Source organism: Coptis chinensis, chromosome 2, assembly GCF_015680905.1.
Source record: "Coptis chinensis isolate HL-2020 chromosome 2, ASM1568090v1, whole genome shotgun sequence".
NCBI classification, from domain to species: domain Eukaryota; kingdom Viridiplantae; phylum Streptophyta; class Magnoliopsida; order Ranunculales; family Ranunculaceae; genus Coptis; species Coptis chinensis.
In genome coordinates this window covers 21,731,825-21,758,716 of record NC_141457.1, presented here as the reverse complement: position 1 = coordinate 21,758,716, position 26,892 = coordinate 21,731,825, and the positions used below count along the sequence as shown (strand labels likewise).

General features: G+C 37.5%; 2 protein-coding genes and 1 pseudogene across 7 annotated transcripts; all 3 read right to left on the bottom strand.

Annotated features, from left to right (window-relative positions):
- Positions 1-2,058: 2,058 nt before the first annotated feature.
- Positions 2,059-2,805, bottom strand: LOC147515351 (uncharacterized). Its single transcript, XM_086592878.1, has one exon. It carries the CDS (start codon positions 2,803-2,805, stop codon positions 2,059-2,061), a length of 747 nt encoding a protein of 248 aa, XP_086449004.1.
- Positions 2,806-6,035: 3,230 nt separating this feature from the next.
- On the bottom strand, positions 6,036-6,596 carry LOC147515350 (secreted RxLR effector protein 161 pseudogene; annotated as a pseudogene).
- A 9,121-nt stretch (positions 6,597-15,717) lies between these two features.
- On the bottom strand, positions 15,718-21,765 carry LOC147515349 (uncharacterized). Of its 6 annotated transcripts, none has more exons than XM_086586995.1 (5): positions 21,345-21,749; positions 19,173-19,306; positions 18,217-18,272; positions 17,071-17,171; positions 15,718-16,220 (listed from the first exon to the last, which is right to left on the bottom strand). In XM_086586995.1, the coding sequence occupies exons 4-5, from the start codon at positions 17,165-17,167 to the stop codon at positions 15,997-15,999; spliced, it is 321 nt and encodes a 106-aa protein (XP_086443121.1). In that variant the 5' UTR covers positions 17,168-17,171; positions 18,217-18,272; positions 19,173-19,306; positions 21,345-21,749; the 3' UTR covers positions 15,718-15,996. The 6 variants fall into 6 exon arrangements, with proteins under 6 accessions (XP_086443121.1, XP_086443128.1, XP_086443137.1 ...); XM_086587002.1 differs by having other exon boundaries at positions 17,071-17,183; positions 21,345-21,731; XM_086587011.1 differs by lacking the exon at positions 18,217-18,272 and having other exon boundaries at positions 21,345-21,765.
- Between the last annotated feature and the right edge of the window lie 5,127 nt (positions 21,766-26,892).

Below are 26,892 nucleotides of genomic sequence, written 5' to 3'. Positions count from 1 at the left end.
TTCCATTTTCGTCTGATGTACTCGGCTTGCTTAACACCCTTACTTTAATAGACCGACCCTCTGATCCAGGCAAAACTGCAGCCACATAAGCCAAAGCATCGGCATGTCTATTCTCTCCGCGGCCCAGATGTGTAAACTGTATTTTGTCGAACTTACTTGCCCTTCCCTGTAGGACCTCAAGGTATCTTGCCATCCGGGGACAGCGAGCTGCAAACCCACCATTCACCTGACTCACTACCAAGTTGGAATCTGAGAAAACAGACAACTCCTTCACCCCTAGATCTCTCGCCAAGTCTAACCCAGCTATCACGGCTTCATATTCAGACTCATTATTTGAGGCTGCGAACCCCAGTTTCATGGATAACTCAAGGCGATTGTTCTCAGGAGTAACTAACACGACTCCTATGCCATTTCCTGTGTCCGTAGCAGACCCATCCGCGAAAACTCTCCACCTATTACACACATCCCACGGATCCAACGGATCGCGGCTAACCTCCCCTTCAAAGTCCATTACCATTTCATCTCCCCAAGTGGGATCCTCTGCAGGAAATTCGGCCAGAAACTCCGCCAAGGCTTGCGCTTTTTCTGCCGTTCTGACTTGGTAAGTAATCTCATAAGAACTGAGTAAGACCGCCCACTTAAGCATCCTACCTGACTTCTCGGCCTTCAATGCTTGTCTCAGAGGTAAATTTGTTACCACTACCACAGAATGAGCTTCGAAGTACGGTTTCAATTTAAAGGCTGAAAATATCAACGCCAAAGCATACTTCTCAATTCTGCTATACCGGGTCTCTGCTTCCAGTAAGGTTTTGCTTTGAAAGTACACTGGCTTTTCTATCCTGTTGATCACCCTCACCAGAACGGAACTTATCGCGTACTGACTAACCCCCAGATACAAATGCAATTTCTCTCCTGTTCGGCCGTGGCGGCAAAGGGTGCCCCCCTAGGTATCTTTTCAACTCTTGAAAGGTGTTTTAGCACTCCAGCGGTCCAATGGAAATCAGGAGATTTTCGCAGCAATCGGTATAGAGGCCGGCACTTGTCCGACGATTTGGAGATAAATCTGTTAAGTGCGGCGACTCTCCCAGCCAGTCTTTGTACTTCCTTCACATTCTGCGGAGATGGCATCTCAATCAATGATCGGATCTGATCTGGATTTGCTTCAATGCCGCAATGAGTGACTATGTAGCCCATAAACTTTCCTGAAGTTACCCCGAATGAGCATTTCTCGGGATTTAGTTTTAGCTTATGCTTCCGCAGTATGCCAAAAGTTTCCTGGAGGCCTTCCAAGTGCTCTCTTTCCGACATGCTCTTTTCCACCATATCGTCAATGTATATTTCTATCCCCTTTCGAATCTTGCCTTCGAACATCTTTTCTCCCAACCGCTGAAAAGTAGCACCCGCGTTCTTTAAGCCAAAAGGCATTCTGGTGTAACAATAAGTACCACCCTCCACCACAAAGGTGGTTTTCTCCTGATCTGGCTCGAACATCGCAACCTGATTGTATCCCATCGACACATCCATGAAGGAAAACACCTTGTAACCTGCCGTTCTATCAACTAGCTCATCCACCCGGGGCATCGGGTAACAGTCCTTCGGGCATTCTTTGTTTACGTCTGTGAAGTCGACACACATTCTAACCTTGCCGTTCTTTTTCGGTACCGCGACTACATTAGATAACCACTCTGTAAACTCCACTTCCCTTATTATCCCTGCCCCCTTCAACCGTATAACCTCTTCGCGGATCCCTTCAGCGTATTTTTGCCTTATACTTCTCATCTTTTGTCGCACTGGCTTAGCATTTTTATTCATATGCAAGTGATGACAAGCATACTCCGGATCCAAACCTATGATATCCTCGATTACCCATGCAAATATATCGGTGTTTTCTGCAAGAAAATGTACCAATTTACCTTTCCATTCCTCCGGCAAGTCCGCTCCAACCGAAGTAAACTTTTCCTCCTCTCCCACACCTAGGTTCACTACCTCCAACTCATCCAACATTTTCGGTCCCAGTGGAGGCTCATACCCCTCTATTTCCGCTTCCTTCTGTAATTGCTATGCATGTCCAGTATCGTGCGATGACCCCTCGCCCTTGGTACCGCGGACCATACTTTTTACCGTCACTTGATGGATACTCTGCGCTGCTACTTGATCACCTTTTATTTCATATGTTCCCCCATTAGTAGGGAAGCGGATCACTTGGTATAATGTCGATGGGACGGCTTTCATTTTGTGGATCCATTTCCTCCCCAGGATGGCATTATACTGGGAACTTGCATCCACCACCATAAATCTGGTGAATACCGTTGTTGGGCCGGCTGTAACCGGTAGCATCAATTCACCCAAGGGCTCTGTCATGCTGCCGTTGAACCCATAAAGATTAGTTTGGGGGGCTTGTAACTGATCTTTTTCAATATTCATCTCTTCCACCACCCCTTTAAACAACAAGTCGACTGAACTGCCGCAGTCTATCAGCACTCTCTTTACCAGATAATTGTCCATCGCTATAGTAATCACCAGAGCATCCTCATGTGGAGAAATTACTGATTCCAAGTCTTTCGGGGTGAACCTTATACTTTCATCGCCCATTACGACTCCTCGAACTAGTCGCGGTATGCTCACCACTTCATTCACTTGTTGTAGGCTTGCTGTCTTTCTCATCTTTTCTCGGTGTGCATTTCTTCCTAGGGTTTCCCCACTGAAGATGACATTGATGGTACCTAAAATTCTTGCCGGAACTGGCACTCTCTCGGCTTGGCGAACCTCTGCGACAAACTCCCTGAGCATCCCTCTTTCAATCATTCTCTCCACCAACCACTTCAAGGCGTAGCATTCATTAGTGGCGTGATTCTTGACTTTATGGTAGGCACAGAATGGCTTCCCATCTATCTCCACTGGCGTACTTCGCGGACCCTCAAAGTACTGTAGTCCCTTAATCAGCGGCAAGATTTCCTCCAGCGGTCGGTTTAGCGGGGTCTGCTCAATTTCCCTGTACGGCTTCCTCTCTCGGATATCCCTTCGGCCGCGATCTCCCGTCCTATCCGGACCTCGGCTTTCACCTCTGTACGTTCCTTTCCCTTTTTCCTCTTCTTCTTTTCCTTTTCCCTTGCGGTCATCGCGGTCAAACGCTTTGCTTCTTGCCTTCCCCCCGCTCTCTTATGTTCCTTTGCATTTCTCTGCATTATGTCCTCATAACGTATATATTTTTCTACCTTGGGATACAGAGCGTGTAAAGAAGTGATTTCGATTTTAGAAACCGACTCATGAACTCTAGTTCCCGCCCTCAAGCCGTGCTGGAAGGCTATGACCGCTGCATGTTCCTCCAAATTTTCCACCCTCAATGTCTCTTCCTTGAATCTGCATAGAAACTCTCTCAAGGATTCCGCTGACCTTTGTTTTATGTTGAACAATGCTGCGATGTCAACCACCCTTCTTTTCTGGTGTATGAAGTGATCAACAAACGCACGCTCCAATTCTTCAAACCTTTGGATACTCCACGAAGCCAACCTGTAATACCAATCCGAGGCTCCCCCCTTCAGGCTAGCGGGGAACATCATGCAACGAAGCCCATCATATTTATTCTCCTGCCATAACGGCATCTGTTGCCTGAAATGGTGCAAGTGATCCGTCGGGTCTCCCCTTCCATCATACCTCTCAAATCTGGGCTGGGAGAATCGTTTTTTGCACTTCCTCAATTCCATACCGACCTGCCCGATGGATTTTTGTTGAGGCTTGCAACCTCCTTCTGCGCAGCGCTCTGGTTCGCTTTTTCTGCAGTGTGATTCATCTCTCTCTCCTTCTCAATCATCGCCTGAACTACCTCCAAGGTGATACCCGCCGTTTGTTCAATGTTATGTGGCGGATACTCCTCGTTCTCCCCCTCTACTTCGCTGCTCCGATGATCCTCCCTACCCGTTGCACCCTGCGTAACCTCTCTTCCCTTCCTTAACTCATCATTCTCCGTTCGTAGCCTAACTATCTCCTCCTGAAGAAGTCTGGTAGCATCCGCTGCCGCGTTTGATACCTCTTCTTCTCTTACCCCTTCTTCTTCTCCTACCCTTTCTTCTTCAGTGCTCTCTCTTTCTTCGATATTTTCTCTCACCGTTGCTTTCTTAGGTCTCCCTACTCCTTTTTCACTACCGTAGCCATTTTCTCTTCTTCCCCACAGACGGCGCCAAAATGTATGCTCTCTTCTTCTAACCTCTGAACTCACTCTTTTTCTTTCTTTCTCTCTTTTCTTCTTCTCTCTCCTCCTTTCTCTCCTTTATATCTTCTTCTCTTTCTTCTGGTTCGTCCATCTTTTTCTTCATCCATCGGTCCTTTCTCTCTCCACGTATCGCGGCGGTTAGCCCCCTCTCTTTTCTATTCACCCCTCTCTCTCCACGTCTCCTAGCAGTCTTCTGGCGGTTAAGATACCACTCCCTTTCTCATCACGTCTTGCAGCGGTTCCAAAACGGTTATGATGTCGCGGCCCTGATCCCATGCGATCTGCTTCCCTATATTATACCACATCCGGTCCATTTGTCACCATCAACCTCATAGGTCATACATACTACCCCTACACTAGACCAAGCACTAGAAGCAACTCTCCATACAACGTTAGGAGAACTAATTCCTTCCTCAAATTTTACATAGTTCCCGTGCTTCCATATTTCATGCGAAAGAATAAGACAACTAATACAAACCTTTCTGAATAGAATAAGACGATACAAACCCTTTCTGACTAGTATCATTCTAATCATCATTAAACCATGAGATAAATAAATCAATCCAACATACTGACATCCTCTGTACGTTCTTTTGGTAGTCCCAGAATTCCCAAAACTCAAGATGTAGATCGATGCTAGTGGCGAGACTTTTAGTTTCGAAACCCTGGCTCTTGTATGCCTACATTTGGCCATACTCAGACGCTACTTGAAGGAAACCAAAAGGAAAGTCACATTCTGGGCATCATGAACCCATATTAAGATGTGTGTGTGAGGATTTCTCCAATACCCAGAATACATGTCAATCAATAAAGAAAACCAAATAATAATAGGACATACCTGAAGCCATAGCGTTGATCAAGCAAGTCCTATAAGCAGCAGCGGAACGTTGTTGTCTTCCACTCCAAAACCCTTCTTGTGTTCTCTCTCACGATGGATGGAAAACTTATGAGAATCGAATAGGGTTTGGGGTGGGGACCTCAACTTATATATTATGGGTGTATTTCTATTATAGCCCATCATGATAATAGAAATACGCTTTTAAGCCCAAAAAGTATCTCGCACATATCGTTAAGCCCATACTCACTTTATACACGTGTCATGACTTGACACGCGTGTGGTTTGAGACATGTAAATGACTTCGGTCATGTTACTTTAAGATCACAGTTTAGTGAGTCTTCTCAATGTCACTCGGACGTAGTTCGACAATTAACAATTGTGTAATGTGTATGATCTATGTAGGTACACCTTAAAGAGAAAAGTTCTAACAATCTCCCACTTGTACCACATAGGTCATAACCTGATATTAAACAATGTTGACCTTAAGAGCTCTAAATTTTATTGTCGAAATAATGAGTGACGTCTCAAAAAACAATCGGTCCATTGAAAATAAAAATATAGGATCACAAATGACCTTTGCCACATTTAGCATGACTAGACCCATCTGTGGTCACAATACTAATATCTCCAATGACATAGATTAAGTATGGATGTGTAGCATGAAAATAACATGTAATGTGATCCCGGGAACATGTTCATTTTCAACCTGGTCCAACCTTATGATTTATAATGATTTCTTTATTCTACTTAATCAAACTTTATATGTGCAACCATAAATGAATAAGTAGATAACTTTATTTCAAAAAAAAAATCATCAATAGTAAACAAAAAATTAATACAAACTCCCACTAAAAGGAAACATCGGAAGGACTAACCACCCCCATACACGAGCTACATGCTCCTTAAATGCCTTAGGTGGTAAGCCCTTAGTTAGCGGATCGCTATCCGAGATTTGTATTAACATACTCAATTGTCATATAATGATCTTTAACCCTCTCTTTCCGACAACAAAAACTTGATGTCAATGTGCCTAGACTTTGACGAACTCTTGTTGTTCTTGGAATAAAGTTCTGCGGCTTTATTATCACAATAAACCGTTAATGGTTTCTCAATGAAACCCATTGCATGAAGCCCAGAAGTGAAATTTCTATACCACTTTACTTGATTTGATGCTTCAAAACAAGCAATAAATTCTGCTTCCATAGTGGAGGAGGCTATTAGTGTTTGTTTGACACTTTTCCATGATACAGCACCTCCAGCTAACATGAAAACATAACCAGACGTGGATTTTCTACTATCCAAGCAACCAGCAAAATTTGAATCCGAATACCCAATCAACTCAAAATGATCGGTTTTTCGGTATGTGAGCATAAAATCTTTTGTCCTTTGCAAATACCGCATCACCTTTTTAGCCGCTTTCCAATGATCCATTCCTGGATTACTTAAGTATCTGCCTAGCATTCCAACTACGTACGCAATATCTGGACGCGTACAAACTTGAGCATACATAAGACTCCCTACTATTGATGCATAAGGAATATCTTGCATTTGTTCTTTCTCTAAATCGTTCTTTGGACATTGAAGCAAACTCAATTTATCACCCTTAGCAATGGGGCATCACCTAGTGCACAGTTTTGCATGCCAAACCTACTTAGCACCCTTTCAACATAAGCCTTTTGTGATAAGCCTAGAATGCCACGTGATCTATCACGATGAATTTCAATGCCTAGCACAAAAGATGCTTCACCAAGATCTTTCATCTTAAAATTCCTTGAAAGAAATCGCTTGGTTTCATGCAAAAGGCCTATGTCACTGCTCGCTAATAGGATGTCATCAACATATAGCACTAGAAAAATAAATTTACTCCCACTGATCTTGTGATAAACACATTGATCCACATCATTTTCCTTAAAACCAAAAGAGGAAATGATGTGATCAAACTTTAAATACCACTGACGAGATGCCTGCTTTAAGCCATAGATGGATTTCTTTAATTTACAAACCAAATGTTCAGAGCCTTTGGACTCAAAACCATGAGGTTGCCTCATATAGATAGTCTCCCTAATGTCACCATTCGGAAAAGCCGCCTTAACATCCATCCGGTGTAACTCTAAATCATAATGAGCTACAAGTGCCATAATAAGTCTAAAAGAGTCTTTCGATGAAAACGGAGAGAAAGTCTCTTTATAGTCAATGCCTTTTTGAGTTGAAAAGCCTTTTGCAACAAGGCGTGCTTTATATCTGTCAATGCTACCTTTTGAGTCTCTTTTGGTTTTGAAAATCCATTTGTTAGCAATGGGTTTGACTCCATTAGGCAACTCGACAAGATCCCAAACGTCATTGTCTTTCATAGACTTTAACTCCTCTATCATGGTATTCATCCAATCTAAGAAGTGAGCACTTTGTTTGGCTTGAATGAAAGTAGTAGGATCATTTTCCATTCCTATATCAAACTCATGCTCTTGGAGATAGACTATATATTCATCTGAATTAATAGCTGCTCTCCGCTCCCTAGTTGATCTCCTTATTGGCACTTCCAATTGAATTTGTTGAGGTTCTTCTATAATAGCAGGGGCCAACTCTGGAATATTTAGTTGATCTACAACCGCATCCTGCCTAATGACAGGTGTGATCAACTCATCTCTGTGGATATCCATTAAAGGAATATCAACATGCTCTTCTTCAAAAGCAATATTCCGTTGTTGTGTGCTCCCACTATCCTCAACATCCTCAATAAATTTGGCATTATCCGTCTCAATTAGGGTATTGGAAGAGGGGCAATAAAACTTGAAACCCCTTGACCTTTCCGAATAACCAATAAAGTAGCAACTAACTGTTCTTGAGTCCAGTTTTCTTTCATTAGGCCTATATGGCCTAGCCTCACCGGACAACCCCAAATATGTAAATGCCTTATCTTGGGTTTCTTTCCAAATCCATAATTCATATGGGGTTTTAGTTCTTGCTTTACTAGGTACTTTCGGTTAAGGATATATACTGCAGTCTTTAAGGCTTCACCCCAAAGAGACTCTGGTAAGGTAGAATGACAAATCATACTCCTAACCATGTCCTTTAGAGTCCGATTTCGTCTCTCAGATACACCATTTTGACGTGGAGTCCCTGGCATGGTGTATTGAGGAACGATGCCACATTCCTCCAAGTATCTTGCAAATGGTCCTGGATGTTGGCCTTTTCCATCATACCTACCATAGTATTCACCACCACGGTCGGATCTGATAGCTTTAATTTTCTTAGAATGTTGATTTTCAACTTCAGCTTTATAGGCCTTAAATACATCCAGTGACTATGATTTTTCATGAATTAAGTATAGATACCCATAACGAGAATAGTCATCTGTAAACGTGATAAAATACCGTTGACCATTCCAAGAAGCCGTAGGAAATGGACCACAAATATCGGTATATATCAAGTCTAAGACACTTGAACTCCTGCTGGCACCAAACTTCCTTATATTTGTTTGTTTACCCTTTATACATTCAATACAAACTTTAAAGTCTGAAAAATCAAGGGCACCAAGAACTCCATTTGACACAAGCCTTTCAATTCTCTGTTTAGAGATATGACCCAAACGCTTGTGCCACAATGTAGAGGAGTTCTCATTAATTAATCTACGCTTAGTACCATAGTTATTAACATGCAAAGTTTCATTTAACCTTAAGTGAGAGGCATCCAAGTCTAACTTGTATAGATTATCAATCAAAGAGCACATACGATAAGATTTGAATTTTGAAAGAGACTAAATATTCCTTTTCCAACCTGAACAAGTATAACCGGATTTGTCCAAACAGAAATAGAAATTAAATTCGTCTAAAAGACGGTACATAAAATGATCTCATCTAAATCCAAATAAAACCGGACTCTAATTTTAATCTAAAGACTCCAATGGCCTCAACACATGCCTTATTGCCATCACCCATGTAAATGAACCTTTCGGTATCACTTGGCTTGCGGCTCCTTAGACAACCCTGCATGGAAACACTAATGTGAATAGTTGCTCCCGTATCTATCCACCAAGAATTAGAAGGTACTTCGGTAAGATTTAATTCAGAACAAACAAAACTAAATTCATTACCTGCTTGCTTTGCTTTCCACTTTATATAAAGTTGGAACCAGTAAGAACTGGAATACTAGTTAAATTGGCAGATATAGAAGATGTATTCACTGAACATGATACAAAAGATAACTCACATTAATACATATGCCATTTTCTTTAATGCATAGACAATAATAAGCTGTAATATTATCATGCATTCATTAGTCTAAATGAAAAATAATAATCAAATAGACAAATGACAAGAAAGAAAAAACATTTATAAAACTTTAGTAGGGGGCCTTAATGAGAAACCTAACACACCGTTATAATTCAAGTCTTTGGACAAGCATTTAACGTGTAAGTGGTTTTCCCTAAACACATAAGGCTAATCGACATATGTAAAACAAAGTTAGGCTTGGCCAAACAATAAGTCTTCCTTAGGGCCGACTATTGAATGCATAAGTAACTCCTAAAATTATTTTACATATATTAATTACCTTATACCGTCACTAATCCGGCCAAAGTAATAAACTTCCTTTGGGCCGATTATTACTGGCATGGATTAAGACGCAACCATATACAATCTAATCAACTTTACCATTAAACCCAAATAAATTTTCCATGAAAGAGGCCACTTAGGCAGCGTATCACGTTGAACTTACCCAAATTTCATGGTTTAGATTGCTAATTTTCAAATGTTTGGAACATGCTATTATTCAATTCTATTAATTAACATGATAATAGTAGAAAAGAAAATTCCAATAGCAAACTTAAGAAATCCAAACATGATCAAACTAAAATTTAAGTTCGTCTACTTTATTGGGCTCGAAAAACTCTTCGATTTGACTATTCAACCGCCCAAAACGGACTTAAATTGAGTTATATACAACTGAAATAAGGTAATTGGGCCCAAAAAATACCAAATAGGCCCAAAACCGGGTCAAACTAGGTCCATTCAGCATGAGTAGGACCCGGTCAGCACAAGTCAAACTTTGTTTGCAAAGTCAGACTTGGCATACATGGGTCAGACCCAAGCCTAATATAGTTTATGGGTCGAGATGGACTTTAGGCTATGGGGCAGACTTTAATAAAACACAATCTCTCTTTTAGTGGGCTTTAATATAAAACAAAAAAAAAGGCCCAAAAAAAAAAAAATTTGTGTTTGGGATCGGTTTTAAAACTCAAAATTTTGGATCAGTTTTAAAACTCAAAATTTTGGATCGGTTTTAAAACTCAAAATTTGGGATTGACGAGTTGACTCAAGGACAACTCATCGTCACCTTCCTCGAGTCTGAAGCAGTAATGTAAAACAAACCCTTGATGCTTCGGCAACCTTACTGCCACCCCTGAACGCCACAACCAGATGATGCAAACACAAATCCAACCGTACAGATGTAATCTAGAGTTTAGTACGACCCTACCCACTAAATTTCAGCACAATCCAAAATAGATTACAAAGATCTATGGATTTAAAGTCGAGAAAAAACGAGTTTTTAACGGATTAGCGGCAACGAATCAAAGGTATATTAATCGAAATCCATCATCCACCTTATGAACATGATTCTTGGATAACGAAGTTGCGACCCTATGAAAACCTTTTACCGGAACAGATTCGGTGATCCGATAAAAAACGAAAAAAAAATATATTTCGCAAACTTAACCGCATAACTAAAAAAAAAAATTCGATTTTTACTCAATGTTACACAGTAATTAAATTAAAGTGTATGTTTTCTTCATGATTAACATCTAGGCGACTGATACCAATTGTGAGGATTTCTCCAATACCCAGAATACATGTCAATCAATAAAGAAAACCAAATAATAATAGGACATACCTGAAGCCATAGCGTTGATCAAGCAAGTCCTATAAGCAGCAGCGGAACGTTGTTGTCTTTTCCACTCCAAAACCCTTCGTGTTCTCTCACGTTGGATGGAAAACTTATGAGAATCGAATAGGGTTTGGGGTGGGGACCTCAACTTATATATTATGGGTGTATTTCTATTATACCCCATCACGATAATAGAAATACGCTTTAAGCCCAAAAAGTATCTGCGCATATCGTTAAGCCCATACTCACTTTATACACGTGTCATGACTTGACACGTGTGGTTCGAGACATGTAAATGACTTCGACCATGTTACTTTAAGATCACGGTTTAGTGAGTCTTCCGATAATGTCACTCGGGCGTGGTTCGACAATTAACAATTGTGTAATGTGTATGATCTATGTAGGTACACCTTAAAGAGAAAAGTTCTAACAGTGTGTGCATAAAATGTTATCAGCAAGTAGCACTGCAACTTTATGTTCATATTATGCCTGTAAGGCCGAACCGAAGTGTGTCCAAACTCAGCCAGACAAAACCTCTATATTCAGCGTAATATGCAATGACTATAAATAAAATGTTGTAGCATTCAAATCTTTTTATTGTAAGAACCTATCAGGTATGCTCTGTAAATATAAGAAGCACAGTTCACCAATCTGACCAGAAATTAATCTATAAGGTGCAGAAACCCTCATTATGGAAGTCCACAGACCTGGACCCAGAGGCAACGATATGGAACTCAATGTTGTCCAGACTACAATTTGGTTGCAATGCTCGACGGGGTAAAACAATCATAGACGTGTGCAATCTAAATCTAGAAAGGAACACTCAATGGGGAAACAGGATTCAAGTACCAAAAAACCGAAGGCATTAAAATTAGTAAAGATGGCCTTTGTTTGGGACTAGGAGATATAAAAATGTCACGCCATTATACACTCTGTAATAACCACTTCAGGCTGTACTAAAAAGGAATGAAATTGTACATTCATTACATACTTTTAGATACCTGCAAACACACGCACAACATCACTGCAGCAGCCTTTCCCCACAAATAGTCAGACGGGGAGAGAAAAGCTTTCATAGATACCATCATCTACCTAATAAGATATGTTTTATTTTTCTCACTAAAAGACAAAATAACACACAAAGCACGGTCTAGATCTGTTTGAGCAAGATCAAACGGCTATTGTTCAAAACTCATCGTCGAGCACTCCTCACTCCATTCTTCATCTTCACTTTTCTTCTCATCCTTCACTAAAACACTAACCCCACTTTTCAATTTCCAAAAACCCACTTTTCAATTTCAGTCTTGTCAGATTCTTTATAATTTTTTTTAAGGCTTATATGATTAATTATTCATAGTTTCAGTGACATCAATTCACAATTGGGGTTGGGGTTGCGACATTCATTCAAGGACGCCCAAGTTATTCCGGATGCATTCTCCAACTGACTGGTATTGGCTGACAGTTTTCATACAATTTTAGTATGCAAGGGTTGGGTACTTTGGCTCCACAATTGGGGTCAGGGTTGTGACATTGACATTCAGGTACGCCTAAATTTGCATTCTCCAACTGACTAGTATTGGTTGCTGCAAGCTGATACACAATCGTCATGATGTCAGTTTTCATACAATTTTAGTATGCAAGGTCGAGTGCCTTGGGTCCACAATTGGGTCAGGGTTGCGACATTGACTTTCAGGTGCCCAAGCAAGGACCAAAATATCGTCGATATATCCGATATATATCGATATTTTGGTACACCGACATCGATATTTTCGATATATATCTACTGAATATAAAACTCTTTTTTTTCCGATATATATCGGAATTTCTGATATAAAACTTTATATCGCCAATATAATCAATATATCTGATATTTACGATACATATCGGTTGACTTTTTTACTATTTTTTAATATAAATCCGATATTTCCAATATATTTCTGATATTTCTGATATTATATTTTTGATATTTTAAATAGTTTGGACTGGTCACCAAAAAAATAGATATATCCGATATATATCGATTTTTGAGTACACCGATATATTCATCGATATCGATATTTTGGGCCTTGCGCCCAAGTTATTCCGGATGCAGTCTCCAACTGAATGATATTTGTCACTGCAAATTGTGACACAATCTTCATGATGACAATTTTCATACAGTACTAATATGCAAATTTCAAAGAGCGACTAGAGTTATAGTTGAAAGAACTGCTCAAGCCATAATCAAAAGATTCGTTTCATCTCCATCTTCTCTACCCATTGCGACGACACATTCTCAGACAAATTTTTAGAAGATTTCTAACGATATTTAACTGCCTCGGCTGCTTTAAATAAGACTGCGAGATTTCGGTCTTGCCAGATTCTTTCAGAGGTAATAGTTTTATTTTAAGGTTTTGGATTGTTGAAATTTTGGTGATGGGTTTGTTTGTTTGTTTGTAGATTATATTGTGGTTGCCAGATTCATGTTAAACACCTTATATGATTAATTATGTTGTTGTTATTTTTTTAGGTATATTACAAGTTTATAACTATTACCCCAAATCAGTAGGCCCCTAATTCGACTAAATATGACTATAAATATGTTTGACAGAGTCAACTGCGTGCCGAATAAGATACCATTTAGTCATGTTTTTCTACTTGAAAGTCCATTTTCACAAGGTTTGGTAAGTAGTCTAGCCTACAGTATACCATTATGCAGTTTAACTACCATCAGAGTTTTCGATTAATCTGTCAGAAAATTTTAAGCTATGTTTAGTGTATTCATATACACTTCGTCCAAATCCTTCCTTATAATTGCTCAGCACAGGAACATATACTTTCCCCATTACTTTCATATTAACCCTAATCACCTCCTTCATTCGATGAGCCAGTGACTGTTTCAGAAATATGTGAGCATATTTTCTACATTCAATCGATCCTTTTACAATATTCTTTAGTGATAAAAATGCATGTTTTTAATATTTATTATCTTCTTTTTTCCAATGATTAAACTCCTGTAACTGTGGTGAGATTACAGACACATCTTCACTGTCACTGTAACACAAAGTCGTTTCACTTAAAACACAGTTAGGGATAGAATGGAATATTAAAAGCCCTATCTGAAGAATCAAAACGCAAAGATTGGACTTTTATCAATCCACTTTGAAAGACAAGAATTTGTGAATCTAGTCAACTTCAATACCAACAATTGCAACTGGATGAGCAAAACAGAATGAAAAATGCATAGATCAATAAAATTTACAAGTTTTAGAAAAAAAAAAAAAAAAAAGATAACGTGTTTTTCTCCATCTTCGCAGCCTACATTTGTTATAATTATGGGTAATTATGCTGTTTTTATTTATAATAATACTATATATTAGTCTTATGTTAAGTTAAATGAGTATGATAATGTTATTAAGTTTTATTATGAACGTATGGTTAGGAAGTCTTATGTTAAGTTAAATGAGTATGATAATGTTATTAAGTTTTATTATGAACGTATGGTTAGGAAAGGGGTTGGGCATAATCATTATACTTTTTCTTTTTTAGTTAAGGTTTGTGCGGAACTTGGGTTGATTTACGAAAGGAGAAACGCCATGCTAGGATTGTGAAGAGTGGGTTTGCAATAGATTTGTTTGGGCAAAATTCTATAATTTATATGTATTATTCAATTAGGAGAATTTGGAATGCGAGGAAGGTGTTTGATGAGAGGTGTGAGTTGGATTTGGTGTCATGGAATTCGATATATGATTGTTGGGTATGTGAAGAATGGGAAAGTTGATTGCAAGGAAGTGTTTTGATGTGATGCCTAAAAGAGATATTTGGAGCTGAATTCGATGATTGTGTGGTATGTTGGAGTCAGCGATGTGGAGGTGCTCAAGAGCTTTTTGAGGGGATGGTGGTTAGAGATGTTGTATATGTGCTAATGCTTTGTGTTTACCTATCGTTTGTGACATATTACAAGTTTGTTAGAGTATTTGTCATTATGTGTCAATGTGTTGATATTATGTGTGTGTTATACTACGATACTGTTTTGTGTTTTGCTTTAGACTATTTTATATTGGTGCTGTTTTCGTTAAAATTTATCAAACCTGAATAGAAAAAAGAAAAACATAGATTTGGCAAACTGTGTTTACTTCATGTTATTAGTCAACACCATTTTTTTAGGTAGTATTTGAATTTTATTTTTTACTTCCAAGTGAGAATTGGAGTCAATAACTTACAATAAGGACTATAGTGGTAATGGTTTTGTTGACAATCACTCATCTGATGAAATTAAAATCCCATTTTTTGTTCAGGAGGATATTCATGAGCTTCTCGAGTTTTACAGAAATTGGTTAAAACTCCCTTAAACCAATATTCCAGGTATAATATTTCACCCGCTTTTGTTTTTAGAACTCCCCTTATTAAACCATTATTTCAGTTGATACCATTTAACTTTATGCATAAATGGTATGCAAAATCTTCTTTAATGTTTAATGAGTTGTCTTTTAGTTTTAGAGATAATTTATGTTATGTATAAATATAAAGTTATATATTTTGGTATGATTGATCTATGAAAATTGTATTGTTTGCTTTTAAAGTTATCACAGGATTTAGATTTTTAAAATGTTGAAAGTACAAATGAAACTCTGTTGGATTTTTTTATTTAAAAAAAAATGATAATACTCTTAATTGAAAACTCTCTCCCCTTATTTTCCTCATTTTCATTCTGATGAGTTGAATTAATGAATGTGTAAGAGTATGTGTAATGAGTTGGTTTGTGAGAAATGAAATACATAAAATTGCAATCATTAAGCTCACTTGAGTATGCGTATGAAATGATTATGAAGTATAAAACTGTTGAAAATGATTATATCATCGATCCAATGCTACCATAGAGATGGTCTTTTGGGGTGTTGTTAAAAAACAATGTGTCTAGAGTGCCAACTGGCACGGGCATTCACTAGTAAAAGATATGATAAGCTGAGAAACTAGCTAGCATAGTTTTTTAGACATGGCGTCAGTCACTCGGCATGGTCTGTAGTCCAAGGAATTCTTGCAAACCAAATCCAAATCAATTTAGAAAGTTAATCCTGCTGAGCAGCGCCTATTCTTGTTTGTTGCGATCCTGGGAACATTCATCATTCTCAGCTGGAGTGGATTCAGTGATACTAGCTTTGGCCGCAGCGAGAAAAGTAGGATCAGGCACATGTCTTTCGGAAGGCTCTTTCATGGCCATGCAAATGTAGAATGCAATGACAATATTGACTGATATGACAGCAAGGAACCCACTCAGAAGCGTATGCGTATGGGAGGACAATTGAGTTGTTCCTGTACCAATGAAATACAAACATGATCAATAGACATAACACAAGCTGTGTTTCATAGTAGTCAATACTTCCAAGGAAAACCACTTCCTTGTGGACAACTTTAGAAGAACTTTGTTTTTGTTGTGCTCTTTCTTTGAATGTAAAAACTTTTATAATGGCCACAAGATTTTTGGATTAAATGTGGTACTATACCACCACATTTAGTTAGGTGAGAGCTTTTATGGTGAGCCAACTGTTTCAGGTGTGTTGAAACAAAAACTGCCAAAGCACCTACAAAAGGTTGAAAAGAGGGCAGTTTCAAACTTGAGCTCTGGCTTTGATGTTTATTGTCCACTCATGTATAAGTAAAATGTTATGCAAGAACTATTCTACAGAGTCATAGCAACGCATTAGCTCGTGCATCAGACTAGGTGCTGCGTGCGAACACTCATATCCCTGCTAAAATTCACTAAGCCTTGTATAAGTCAACTCAACAATCAGATCAACCTCCACAGGCACTTAGCAGAATACCAAGGTTACTGAATTGCTATGTTTGCGTTCAGAAGACATTAAATTCATTTTATCTCGTTTTTAAATATGCATGGGAACCACATGCACTGGCTTGTGGCACTTGTTTCTGGACTGATTTTCTCATATATGCTGTTCATGCTTAAATCAAAACTCAAGAGCATACAGAGATCAAAGTAGTCAAGAAAACCAATCAAAAACTTAAAACAAGAACAGAAAACAGACAAATCTAAGTAATAAATTGGTTTTGAAAGGAGACAAATAACCAGTTTGTGCTTATTACAAGCATATAATATGTGAAAGATAAAGACAGCGAAAGAAACATGTATGTGAGGGAAGCTTACCAGGAAATACATTATGGTTAAAACCATATAGAATGGCAACTGGAACAATCCACATAAACATTGACGCAACAAAAAACTTTCTGACCACCCCTGCCATCCGCCTGTAATGACATCTACAGCCGTAACGAAAAGAAAACAAGTGCATCATCTGATATTCATATTACTTTAGAAATTTTTTAGAACAAAAGGTAAAGGTTTCCAACACAAATATAGACAAACGAAATGGATTTTGTACGTAATTTGATTCAATTTATTAGGGTCCTGGGTCCTCTTGTTTGCTAACACAAGTACAGGAAAATTTAGAAATGTTTCCTGCAGAAACTTTTGCTTGGTTAACTTTTCCAAAACAAACATGTAGTATATTCTTTGGTGGCTGGTTTCTGAACTTTACAAATTGTGTAAAACTTAAAAACTAAAAAAAGTAAATTAACAAAACCTCTGAAATACCTGTTCAGGAATGTGAAGAACACAACAATTGAATAATGTACCAACTGAGGTGAGTCCTATGGCTTCATATGAGAACACAGAACTAACAGAAGGTTTTTTCGCATAATCACCTTCTTCAAACAGTTAATACATTTATTCATTTTGACAACAAAATTGTATTGGCAACTATCCCACGCAAGTGCGATCATGACCATCATCCCATTGTCAAAAACCCTCGTTGAAAATTTTCAAATACTCAACAATAGAAAATCAAAAGTAAAAATAATAACCCCACCGAATTTCAATCCTGCTCGACCCTTGGCCGAAGTAGGTTGCTGATTTGCAGAGAGAAAGAAGATAGAGTTGGTGATGACTTGGTGTCTACAGAGAGAATAGATCGATTTTTTTTTATTATGTGACGAGAGATAAGGTCAGGGTCTAAGAGGTCGTCGTTTGAGCAAAGATTTGCTAGTACTTTCATGAGTTCTCAAAAAAATTCTTATAGTAGACAGTTTCCAGTGGGCCTTGACACCGAGCACCTATCAATTTCAAATACCAGGTAATGTTTGCAAAACAGAGCATTTTTCAGTGGAAACCTTTTAGATATGAAAAATACTTTAATGAATGATTCTTTTTTATATTATAGTTAAATCGATTGAAATATAAATGTCAGGAGAGGAAATAGCAATTTGTACACCATGTGAGATTAAATCACCTCACCTTATTCAATTGAGCTACTGGACAATCAAAGACACTACTCTCTTTCCAATAAAAATCTGAACATGTTTAAAAAAAGATATCTTGTAAGAAACAAAAGAGGAATAACAGAATCAAGAACAAAGTAATGCTAGAAATAAACTTGAATCCCAAAACCTAATAGACGGAAATCACCAAATTGACTAATTGAGGGCATAGCTGGAAATCACCTAATTCGGAATCAATATTCTTAGCCAACGTCTGTGACCTTGACACGAATTTTGTTATGCTTGGGCTTAGTTTTTATATACTGGGCTTTCTCTAAGCCCACGGGGAGAAAAAAGTCTTGGACTAGTACAAAGCATAGTATAAAATATCCGAATACGGGTATTTATCGATACTCAATTTCTTGATATGTATCGTAGATATATCCTCTCTTTAGGGATATTTTACATTGTTTCATATGCAAATATTGTAGATATATCCAAAATATCAACAAATATCGTAGATATTATAAATATTTATTGATATATCATGATATATCATTTATATTTATTTAAAATATAATAGTAAATATTGAATAAAATTGTTACCCAAACAAAATATTGCCAAATATCACAATATTTTGTACTATACTTCGAACCAACATGACAAAAAAAAAAAAAAAAAAAAAAAAAAAAAAAACTAATACTTTAATGGATAAATTAGACAACTAAGTAGGCTTCCAGAAGACACAAGACAGGTATGTGAAAATATAAAAATAGGAATTTCTAAAAAAACAAACAGACAAACAAACAAACACATGGCCAGGCCCAGTATAATCCTCAATTATATTAGTTCCCATTTAAGATATAAAAAGGAGAATTGCATAAGTTCTAATTCTACCTCATTAAATAAGAACAAAAAAACATATGACCAGTAAAAACTACACTAGCTGTTTGGTACATAAGAACGTAATGAGAAACAACATAGTGACTTACCAGTTCTAATTAAGGATGCTTATCGAAAAAACACTAATTGATGACCCGATTTTATCTTGATCCATACTTGGCAGGACTAGTGTGGCTTCATATGTTAAATGGATCAAATTTCCCATGATTCAGTTCCATCAATCCTATAAAAAAATATAAGAAAACAATTCACATATGACAACTTGTAAAAGGTATGATCAAACTCCAGATAAGAAAGAATTATTTAGGTTTAAGTATAACTATCAATATTCAATAGCGATATCAGACTTTATTACAACTTTTCAAATTAAGTAGCCTTTAGTACAACCTGTGTCAGTCGATATCAGACTTTAGTACAACTTTTCAAATTAAGTAGGCTTTAGTCCTACTTAATTTGAAAAGTTGTACTAAATCTAATGTTAAACCAGATAAAATAAACCACCAAACAAGAAGGGGGCAGTGACACCAAAACAGACACTAAAGAATGCAGGAAATGCTGCAATCACAACCCAAATTATGGAAATTCAGGCTGCAAAAACTGCCCACACTATCAGCATCACCAAGATACTTGGGATGAATGATAACATTGTTGGAGCTATACCAGTCTACTAAGCTGTTCATCATTTACTATAAGCAAAAAGGAATTATGATTTACAAAGATGTATCACTATACAGTGTGGCTGGTTTGAGCAAGATATTTTTATGTACAAAACCACAAGACCCAAAACATTCTAACACTTCAAAGAATTGAGCACTTTACATTCTTTCTGTCTCCCATCTGAGCAAAATAAAAGTCGTTCATACATACCATACCAAGTCCTGACAGAAATGTAACAAGAAGAGCTAAAATCGGACCTTGAGATAAGATCCAGGAGACAAATTTGTGTCCGTCCGGATTTCAAACTGGAAAAGCTACACTTCTAATCAAAATGGAGTAGGGAATCCCTCATAAACGTAAGACAGAAACATTGGTCTTGAAACTGGAAAAGCTACTATTCCTAATCAAAATGGAGCAGGGAATCCCTCACAAATGTAAGACAGAAGCGTTCATATAATTGAGAATCAATAGTAGAAATACTTTCCAAAAAATATATATATAGAGAGATACACATATAATAGAACTGAAAATTAGTAGCGATACATTCGGTTCTCAAAACTAACCCAATAAAACAAAATTTAAGAATAGAATCATCCCCAAAACAAATACTCATCGAAATCAAAGTACCATTTCATGAGAACAAAAGGTACAAGTGAAGCACAACACCCATTGAAGCATGCAAACCTATTGAGAAAGCTGTCCCAAATACCTTCCCAAACAATCCTACTGTCTCCCCCCCCCCCCCCCCCCCCCTTAAAAAAGGTGGTGGACAATAGAGAGTTACAAACTTGTTGTCGATATATCAATACACTAGAAAGCTAGAGAAGATCCAATACTCAAAACTTGTTGCAACCATGAAACCTAGAAATTCCCCTACCCAATTCCTTTCATAACTCAAAATCTTTATTTAAGAAAAACACAACTGCAAAGCTCATTTCTCTACCCTAAAAAAGACAAACACAAAGTTGTTCCTACCCAATCCTTCTAACTCAAAATTTAGATAAAAAGGAAAAACTCAATGCTTAATGAATTGGGCCAAACTAAAGAGATGGTTGATAATACAGAAATAAATAAATAAAATAGCACAACACAGATAAATTTTATATGATAGAAATTCAGAAAATCTTTCCATAACTCAAAATTCAACATAAACATACGACAAATATCAAAACTTTATAAGTAATTAAGGAGAAACAAACAAAGATATTCCTAGCAGAAAATCCAAAAACTCCAATACCCAATCCTTCAACAACTCTAGCTCAATTCTAACAGTCATACAAAGAATAACAAATTAATTGAAAAACTCAACAACTCAAAACCTTGTTCTGCTTCCCACATAAACAAATCTGATACTAATCACAGATATTTCACTGGAAATCCATCTACAACTCGAAAATAAACAAATACTACTCTATTAAGCAATACCATACAAAAAAGAACGCAAAGAAAAGCTTTTTCCAATCACCAAACCAATAAATTCCTACACCAAATCCTTCCAAAACACGAAATTAATCAAATGCCATTCAAATACTATCAATCATGACAGCAAAGTATCAAAATTTTACACCAAACGTTCCAATAAAAAATAAAAAATAATAGCTGACCTTGATTGAAGCCATCATCATGTCCTTGAAAGGGCCAATAACAACAATTTTGGAAAGGGAATTGTTAGTGTGTTGTCTTTTGTCCGATCTAATTTTTATTTCCCATTTTATCTTATTTCTCTTTTTACCCTTTTGAAAAAATTACATTTATCGTTTCATTGGAAGTTTTGATTCACCTTTTTTCAATCTTCTTTGCGATTTTGATTTTGACAATGAAATTTTTTAATCGGTGATATTATCATGATTTACATATTGTTTTATGGGTGATATTGACTATGTAAAAATACATTTAGAATTGTTTGTTTGCTAAAACAATTATTATGATTCATTAGTTTTTCTTTGTTGTGTTTTTGCAAATGCCCAAGAAAGACACAAAGTCCACTTCTGATTATGTACCCATGTATCCCCACAGCTTGTCGATGAGCCATTAGTCACCAGATCGTTGAGCGGTCTCGGAGAGCGCCTAATTTGAGAAGCTCCCACTTTGAGAGCCACTACAAAGTGCTTATTTACACTAGTATTTATATTAATTAAACTACAAATAAAAGAGAGGTATTAGTAATTACTACTGATTTTTCCCTTGGTAATCTATAGTCCAATATAAGTTATATGGTAAATAGAAAATACTAAAAAGAAAGAAATTAAGGAGAAGTAATAAAAACAACATTAATTTGACCAATAAATCCCACTAAAAACACAAGTATTTGTTTTAATTTCTTCGTTGGTTAATTGGCTACCAAACTAGAAAACTAGTTTTACTCTTAAAAAAATAACAAGTGCTATTTTGGGATAGGGAGTACGTTATAATTGTCATTGTCTTCTTCTTATTTGCCTTCACCAGTTCACATAACCCACGAATTACAGTAACTAGTTTCACACTTTCACCTACGACATTATAACATTACAATGAAATTTGAGAAACCAATGTATTTCATTCAAATGAACATATCTCCTTTCTTCTAATTGGGTCTTGAAACAGTTATTCTTTCTTCCATATTTCATTCATCTTCAATTGGATTCAAAATCTATATCTATTTTCTTCAAAAGTGTAAATGCTTTGTCCAAAAAATTAAAAATGGGTTTTAATTTCCGGAGAAAACTTCCACAAAAGAATGATTGAAAACCCATCAACTGCTTCGCAAGTGTAAAAGCGCAGTTAACAAATCAGAGCACGATTTTGAAAATTGAGAGCGCGGTTTCAAAATAATTGGGAGCGCGATTTAAATAAGCTTTTCATCGAAAATTGCCAAACCGCGGTTTTAGAGCGGGAGCTTTATACTAACCCCACGGTTTGTGTGACTAAGGATGAGCCCCCAAGTTTCCACATAGACTAAGAATAGAGCTGAACGTAAATTCATCATGTGGCATGCCCTCAGAGTGCATTTTGTGGAAAAAGTCAAAAGCATTCACAAAATCATCGTTGTTGACATTGCTAGAAATCATGGAGTTCTAACAAACCACATCCTTTCCAGGGGTCCTCTTGAAAACTCGCTCTGACAATTTAATTTTGTTCTTTCTTGCATACATGTCAATAAGAGCATTGTTTACTGCAGTAGCAGATTCAAATCCAACTCTATAGGCATGACCATGGATCCCCATGTTACAAATGTCGTGTCCTCTGAAGTTGAATAAGTCTTTTAGTTGTTTAAGTCTAGAGTTATTTTCGGAGTCTGACTCGGTCTGAGTTTTAGTAGTTGAGAGTATCAGGAGTCTTAGTAGTTGAGTATCTTTAGGAGAAAGTCTTGCTAGTAGTGGAGAGTTTGCATAGAGTCTGCAGATATAAATAAAGACTATGTAACTTAGTCATTGATCACTTGAACATCATATTTTATTTTTGGTTTCATTAAGTAATAAACTACAGGTGCTTTTCATTGTTGCTTTATCATCTTCTTCATTTAAGTATGTGATTTCTGTCATGGTATCAGAGCCAAGTTGCTAAGGTGTTTGTTCGTGTTACTAAGTGAAGCTTCGTCTAGGAAGTTTTTTTTTTTCTCTTTCTTTTTCTTCTTATTGTTTGAAGTGGTCATAACATTTCCAAGATGAATGTTGGCAACAGTGCTTCTCATGCTGTTGTGGACAAGCTGGTTTGTAACAACTACAGCTATTGGAAGCTTTGTATGGAAGCTTATTTACAAGGGTAGGATTTGTGGGAGCTTATAGCTGGTGCTAAAATGGTAATTCCAGAGGACACTCCGCAAAATGTTGATTCAAGGCGAAAGTGGAAGATCAAGTGTGGCAAAGCTTTATTTGCTTTGCGCACATCGATTAGCAAGGATTATATTGAGCATGTTCGTGATGTGACGTCACCAAAGCAAGTGTGGGAGACACTTGAAAGGTCGTTCATCAAAAAGAATACAATCGCGGCCGCAATTTTAGAGAACGAACTTGTGGACGATGCAAAGTAATCTTTCAATTCCGAATATTTTTTGAAAATTAAGAATTTGTGCTCTGAAGTTTCAGAGCTGGATATAGAGGAGCCTATTAGTGATGCACGTTTACGTCGTTATCTTATTCATGGCTTGCGACAAGAATTTATGCCTTTTATTTCTTCGGTGCAAGGATGGGCAAATCAGCCCTCGATCATTGAGTTGGAAAATCTGCTCTCAAATCAGGAAGCATTGGTGAAACAAATGTCCAGCAAACCTCTCTCTCAGATAGATAATGTTCTTTATACTAGAGATCAAGGCAAAAGCAGGTCTCCTTCGAAGCATGTTTCAGGTGAAAGCATGCAAGTTAGCTTTGAGGGGGAGACTGAAGGTAATTTGAAAACCTGTTATAGATGTGGACAGCCAGGACACTTCAAGTGTGACTGTCGTGTGAAGGTGACCTGTTCTAGGTGTGGAAAATCAGGCCATATAAAGAAAAATTGCCGGGTAAAGCTTGCTGGTGTGAATGCAAATGTTGTCCATGAAACTATAGATTTGGATGAACCTAAATGGGAGCAGTGTTTCTCGTTTGAGGTTATAAATTAGCCAGATAATATGGCTTCTATTATGCACAAGACTGACGCAAACACAGATGATCATGGCTGCATTGATTACATGAATGAGTGGATCGTTGATTCGGGTTGTTCACATCATGCTACTAGAGATGTCACCTTACTTTCAGATGTTTGTCCACATGAAGGGAAGCGAGTTATTGTGACAACTGATAATTCATTACATCCTGTAATGAAATAAGGACATTTCACTATTAAGGCCGATAGCTCAAATGAAGGAGGAGTTGCTTTCAAAGATGTGTATCTTGTTCCAGGCCTAAAGAAGAATCTCGCTTCAGTTTCTCAAATAGCTGCTTCGGGTAAGTATGTTCTGTTTGGTCCTGATGATGTACAAATTCTTGATAATATGCAGTATGTTGCAGCTGATGTTCTTTTCACCGAGAGAATGAATAATTCTTTATATGTCCTATCTGCTAGTGAAGCATATGTTCAAAAAACAAGCCAGAATACTAGCCCTTCAGTTTGGCATGCTCGGTTAGGCCACATTGGCTATCAGTTGTTGCAACAGCTTTCGACACAGAATCTGCTTGATGGTGTTCCTTTCTTTAAGGATTTAAATACAGATGTGGTATGTCCTGGTTGTCAATATGGAAAATCTCATCGACTTCCTTTTCAGAGATCGACGAATCGAGCTTCTACTTTATTTCAGTTGGTTCATTCAGATTTAATGGGACCAACAAGAACACCTAGTTACAGTGGCCTTCATTATGTGATGATTCTGGTGGATGACTTCTCTCATTTTACTTGGGTTTATTTTCTCAAACACAAAAGTGAGGCTCTTTCTAAGTTTATCGAGTTCAAGTTGCAAGTAGAAAAAGGAGTTCTGTCTAAATATAAAGTGTCTTAGAACTAATAATGGAGGTGAATACATGTCTGATGAGTTTTTCAGATATTGTAAGAAGCATGGGATTCAGCGGCAAATGACCTGTCTAGAGATGCCCTAGCAGAACGGAGTGGCTGAACGGAAGTTGGCACATCTCATTGCAGTCTGTTTGTCCTGGTTGCATGACAAAAATCTTTTTAGGGAGCTGTGGGCAGAAGCTATCCAACATGCTTGTCATGTCATTAATCGGTTGCCCCCATGGCCAGGTAAAGAAGCATCTCCTTTTGAAGCTCTTTACAACCGTAAGCCACATGTGAATTATTTCCGGGTGTTTGGTTCCCTTTGTTATGTTCATGTACCAAAGAGTAGTCGAACTAAACTTGATCCCAAGGCTAGAAAGTGTGTTTTTGTTGGCTATGATCCCCGAAGGAAGGGTTGGCGGTGTATGGATCCTGAAACAAAGTAGTTTATTGTTTCTCGTGATGTGGTATTTGACGAGGTGTCGTCATATTATATTGTTGAGCTTGTAAGGAGTAATATTACTGCTCTAGAGCCATTATTTAGCGATATTGCTAATGGAGAAAGGGGGAGCACCAGTTCCTTATCTAAAGGAATTGTCTCATAAGATGCAACTGATATTCGAAGGTTAATAAGGGCAAGAAGGCAGCCTGATAAACTCAATGATTATGTGGTTCAGATTAACTATTCTAGTGTGATATCTTGTTTTCTCATGGGGTTGATGTGTGATGATGAACCTAAGTGCTATAGAGAAGCTCAAGGAGAAACTAAATAGGAAGCTGCTATGACTGAAGAAATTGAGGCTTTGCATAAAAATGATACATGGGAATTAGTACCAAAGCCAAAGGACGCTGACCAATTTCTTTTTTGTGTATGTAGATGGTGTATGGTCGTTGAACAAAACAGAAGCGTATCAAAACCTAATTATCCCTCAATAAGTAAATGATGAGTAGGGTATCGTTCCACTTTTAAGTGTATGTTATGTGAAGGACAGGACTGGAAAGGGGGTTTAAGGGATTAAAAACTATGATTGTAGAGATTATAGATTCTAATACTAAACTAAATTAAACTAAACTATTGAGAATTTATAAGAGAGGAAATTCAAGAGATTAGAATCCACCAATACTTTTAATCTATGACCTTCTGCTTCATGGTTGTTCTTACAAGTAAACTACAATTAGGCAATCGAGCGAGTGCCGATGCCCTTTTAGACGAAACATCGTTAACAATTAACTCTACTTAAGGTTGTTCCTATGTTTATGCTATTAATATCTTCTTTCCTTTTATGTAAGCTCGGGCAGCCATTCAATGTATTACCGAGAGCAACCTCAAGGAGTACTTTCTAATAGGGCGGTCATTCAATGAATCACCACTTAAGGCAAACACAAAGAATACTTCCCCTAGGCAGCCACTCCCTGAGCTACTCCTTCTAAGGCAATACAAAGAATACTTCCCTAACTCTAAAGAACTATACTATTAGAAGAAAAGTAAAGAACACTAGCATGATATTAATATTGTAAAACATAAACCCTATTCTATACTTCCATCCCCTGGTGTGGGCAATTGAACTAATAACTAAAAACATAAAGAACTAACCTGACTGAAGAACACCATGAACCAGAAGAATCATTAAACCTTAAGCACTGGCTTCATCTCCTCCCTTGAAGGAGAAGATTAGCCTTCCATAGAGAAGGAAGAACATGAAGAAC

Excerpts from the sequence above, each read along its gene's own strand:
- LOC147515351 (XM_086592878.1), bottom strand. The coding sequence starts at position 2,805 with ATGATTGAAAGAGGGATGCTCAGGGAGTTTGTCGCAGAGGTTCGCCAA.
- LOC147515349 (XM_086587011.1), bottom strand. The coding sequence starts at position 17,167 with ATGGCAGGGGTGGTCAGAAAGTTTTTTGTTGCGTCAATGTTTATGTGG. Across the intron at positions 16,221-17,070 it reads TAACCATAATGTATTTCCTG|GAACAACTCAATTGTCCTCC; the intron begins GTAAGCTTCCCT and ends TCATTGGTACAG.